Source organism: Lycium ferocissimum, chromosome 7 (genome assembly GCF_029784015.1).
Source record: "Lycium ferocissimum isolate CSIRO_LF1 chromosome 7, AGI_CSIRO_Lferr_CH_V1, whole genome shotgun sequence".
Classification (NCBI taxonomy): Eukaryota; Viridiplantae; Streptophyta; class Magnoliopsida; order Solanales; family Solanaceae; genus Lycium; species Lycium ferocissimum.
The window spans coordinates 6,407,717-6,412,345 of NC_081348.1; the positions used below are offsets into that span (position 1 = coordinate 6,407,717).

The 4,629-nt window shown below is 34.3% G+C and overlaps 1 protein-coding gene across 1 annotated transcript; it reads left to right on the plus strand.

Annotated features, from left to right (window-relative positions):
* The first annotated feature begins 560 nt into the window (after window positions 1–560).
* LOC132063197 (uncharacterized) lies at window positions 561–4,350 on the plus strand. The gene is made up of 3 exons (XM_059455654.1): window positions 561–736; window positions 816–868; window positions 3,958–4,350. The coding sequence occupies exons 1-3, from the start codon at window positions 649–651 to the stop codon at window positions 4,075–4,077; spliced, it is 261 nt and encodes an 86-aa protein (XP_059311637.1). The 5' UTR covers window positions 561–648; the 3' UTR covers window positions 4,078–4,350.
* Window positions 4,351–4,629: the final 279 nt, after the last annotated feature.

A 4,629-nucleotide genomic window follows, 5' to 3' on the forward strand; every position in this document is an offset into this window, starting at 1 on the left:
TCAAACCATGATTTCAAGTTTTTTTTAAATATAAAACTTGACCCATAAATTTATATTTTGTAAAAAAAAGACTCATAAGTTGGTAGATATTTTTAACAATTACTCCCACCAACCATTTATCAATCTTTATTTATGCCTACCATGTGAGAGGATTATATTAAAGAGTAGTTACATTACTATTAATGTTAAATTTTCTTTTTTATTGAACTAAAGTTTGATCAATTGATGTTGTACTTTTAAAGAGGCATTTTAGTAGTGTATTAATTTTGTTATGAAGTATGACTTGCTCATTTAGTAAGATTGTATAAGAATTGAGAATATTTTGATATTTTTCACAACTTGTGAGATTTTTATATACTATAAGAAAAATACAATTATGAAATTAAGTGCGTATACAACGTAATTTTAAATCATAGTTTCATTTCGTGATTTCAAACCGGTATTAACTCAAAAGTAGACTACTTTCACCTTTTTTTGCGAGCTCAGCAAAAGAAATTCAGGTTGGCATTACACCCTCAAAAACAAGAACTAGATCTTAACAACTAGACCGGTTCAAATAGAGCGACCCGAACCGCAATAGACCAAATCGGGTAGAATATAAACCCCAGCATCCAACATAAACCCTAGTAACAATAGAAAGGGGAAAAGATGACACAAAAGGCAAATCTATTCAAAGGGCAACAGAAGAAGCAATCAGTACCCAGTCGACATGGAAAAGTCCCCCAAATTCGCAAAGGTATATAATATGTGTGTTTCTTTGTGCGTAATTTCATCGTTTGTGTCTATAGGGAGCTAACAACTATTATAATTTGCAGGGAAGAGAGTTGTGAAACCCTCAAAGCACACAAAGCAGATGGACGTCGATCGGGTGAGTGTTTTTTTTTTTTTTTTTTTTTTCAAATCATACCTTGTGATTTCTAGGTTTATAATTTTTAGTATTTTGAGTTTATGAAAATTACGCTCTATGTCTACTGGGAGAAAATATTTACACGCTTTAGCCCATATTTTGAGTTTGTTACCCGGTTTAAGCCATATTTGTGTATAAAGTAAACACCTTTTATGCACTTTTATACAAGGTTGAGGTATAATATTGTATAGACTGAAAATATGGCTACGTGGCATAATATTTTATGTTGGGCTGTATGTTTTTGATAATTTTGGTGTTTGATGTGGTCCCTTTCATGGGAGTTCCAAGATTATTGGAATGTTTTGGACCAACTGAGATGCATTATCTCAATTTTTACTCCATGTTTCTTGTTGTAACCAGCATATAAATACTCAGACATATTTTTTGAACTAAAACAATTTACCAGAGTAAAAAAAGTACTTGCACATATATAACATCAACAACAACATACCCAATGTAATCCCACAAGTGGGTTCTGGGGAGAGTAGGATGTAGAGGGACTGTTTCCGATAGACCCTTGCTCAAAAGAAGTGTAATCGAAGCAAGCAGGATAGACAAGAAAATGTCGACAACAAAAAAGCAAGGTAAACAAAGCAAATGGAGTGACAGGATTAGTGAAAAAAATTTGAAGATTAAGATACCATGTGAATACTAGGTAATACTACTAAATAAGGAGGATATGAGAAGAGGAGACTAGCCCCTTGCCTCTACCACGTAAAAGTACTACAACACTCGACTACCTACTAACTCTTCTACCCTAATCCTCGACATGTCCTCAGTAGGCTGAAACACATAACATCATCCAACCACAAAAAATGTAATAGTGGTGGAGGCTTGGATTTGAGAATGGGTGTGGTTTTTGGTGATGAATAGAAAGAGTAGGAATAACGTTTATAGGGGTAATTAAGGTTAAGAGGAGTACGAGCGAGTGGAAAATTACTTAGACCCATAAAGAACTGAAGTTATTTTTCCCATAAGTCTTCTAATTTTTTTTTCCATGGCTATGATTAACATAGTCATCCAATTCATTAAGGATAATGTTTCGGTGAAAAGTATGTTATGGCATAGCAATTTTTCATACTTGTACTGAGAATATTTGGAAAGAGGGCCATTATCTTTTCCTAATCTAATTTAAGTTATAGTTTGATTTTGTGATTGAAAGAGTTCCAACCTGCAGAATTGTATGAATAAATGTGAGAGTTGTGCTCTCTGACATCAGTGCAACCTGCCATTTACTTCAGAGAAAATTGGAAATTAATGGGACCCTGTGATCTAAGATTGTTGAACTCTCCAAAATTCCATGGGTAATTGAGAAATGGATGGAACGAGCCATCTTAGTTTTGACCACACATATTACCAATAAAAAAAGTTTGTCAGCACATAGTTTGAGATTCACAAGTATGTGAAGTTTATTTTGAGTGATAACAGTGGTGTTCAAGCGAGTTTGCAGTCGCTTCGGCTGTTTTATCAGGTAGCTGCTACCTTTCACCAACATGGGTATCAGATAACTCTGTCCAAAAAGTTTAGGCAGATGGGAAGAAATCACTTAGCATTTACTGGTCCTAATGGATTTGCATAAGTTTGTTATATTAATTCCCTTAGTATAGGGGCCCTTACTTTTTTATCGCTTTTGCCAAATACTATGAATATGCATGGTTTGGATCCGGCAGTGGAATGTGTTATTGCTGGGTACAAAGCTGTCAAAAGAGTAGGATAGATTATGCAAAGAAAATAGTTAAACTCTTAGTTTTGCTGGAAAGGGCTTTCCTGAGTTTCACAGTCTTGATTCTGTGTTCCTAGAGGGTAACATGTGTACCTGTGAAAACAACCTAAAAGAGAGTGTTCGAGGAGGGTGATAAATGATTAGGGTGCTATATTAGGAAAACACATTCAGGTTCATATTGCTTCAAAGAGTTGCAAGGCGTCAGACAGGTTAAAATTAACTGCTGCGTGAGGTTTGCACCCCACCCCCCCAAAAAAAAAAAAAAAAAATCTGCTCAACTTTGAGTCATTTTTTATGCAACCTTTGAGTACTTAAATATAGATGCCACAAGCAGTTAAGTTTTGGGTTATCAGGAGAATATTTATGCTGATTCGATATATTCTGGGCATAAGGACGGATGGAGCAGAGAAAGAACTAGAATGGTTGGCAGCACAAGAGATTTCATTTTGGTTTTATGGTATATCCAGTGATGTTTTGTTTAGATTACCATTGCACTGGTTAAAGTCTTCACATTCCAATTGCTTTTTCTTAAAAATACTGACTGCAGTGGCTTGATCTCTGTGGTCAAAGTGGGCTATTTAGCTGTACTTTCAACGTGAAAGTTCAGTCAAATCATTTGCTTAACTGGTAAACAGGTTTAAATGATAATGTGTAGTGGCATTCTGCAAATGACAAGCTGACTTGAATCTCTGATTGTAGGAAAGCAAACTTGACTGTGAGTTGTGACTGCCTTCACATTCCAATTGCTTGTTCTTAGCAAATAATTAAGTTTGTATCAATGTGATTTCTGGCAGAACTACTATCATTGTCACACAGAAGCAGCCTTGCACTAAATTAGATGTGTTTTGTCAGGATATTCGGTGTTCAGTGTTCCGGCTTCACTGGTCTTTTTAAGTTTTAGTACTAGTTTTATTCTCTGTGTTCCAATTTATATGATAAGCTTTCCATTTGGGATGTCTGTGTCCCGAAGTGTTTACATGATTTCACAAGTACCAACTTTTTATATCACATTTTCTTTGAAATATGCAGTTAAACGGATTTACTTGGACAATCATGTGATGTTCCCTCGTCTACTCTAACTTAGTCCAGTACTTCTAGAATAATTTTTTTCTCTTTGTTAACTAATACTACCGTATAAGGTATAAGTAAAACTTTAAAAACTCGATGCACGTTCAAACGTCACATAAATTAGTATGGAAGGTGTGATAAAGTTATTTTATGCGTCTTTGTGTTTTTTTGCATTGTCGAATTTGAAAATAATTTATCTAGAACTCTAGGTGTAATTCCATTTGTCTCATTATTCTGCATTGTTCTTTTCTGTGACCAGGAGTTGACAAAGTTTATTAATCACTGCAATGAAGCAAAAGCAGCCACTTTTGCTACTAAGGATGGTGGTCAATTATGTATACTTAAAAAGCCCGAGTCCTCAAGTGGTGCAAAGAAGTGAAAGGGTGATAACTGTGTTAGAGGAATCAGTTGTATAAACAAAATGTTGACGTCAGTCTGTTTGCTAAGAGCTTTCTCTTCACTTTTGTAAGACCTAGTTACGATTCTCTCTGTTTTTTTTTTTTTTTTATTATTATTATTTTTTTTAACTTGAGTTTTTTATTTATAAATTTTGAATCTAGGTTCATTGTTGGTTTTTGTAAGATCAGAATTCTCTGATTAGCCTGTACCTTGTTTAAGGAGCTTCATATCAAACGAGTCAATCAGCAAACAATCTCATCTCTTGTTTATTTGTTTGACACAACGTTATTTGCTTCAAATTCGTTCAACTCGGTTCCGTCTTAAAATATTGACTTGTTGCTTCTTAATCTTGTTTCATTTCTCATTTTCCATTTAAGTGGAGAAAAGTGTGGCATATATGGGAAATGTTTTTGGACAATATCTCAAATTTATTTTTGAAAATACTCCGATCCGTTTTTAATAACTTTCTATCCTTCTACAAATAAATCAAAATAAAGTGTCATCATCAAAAATTCAAAAAGAACATAATGTC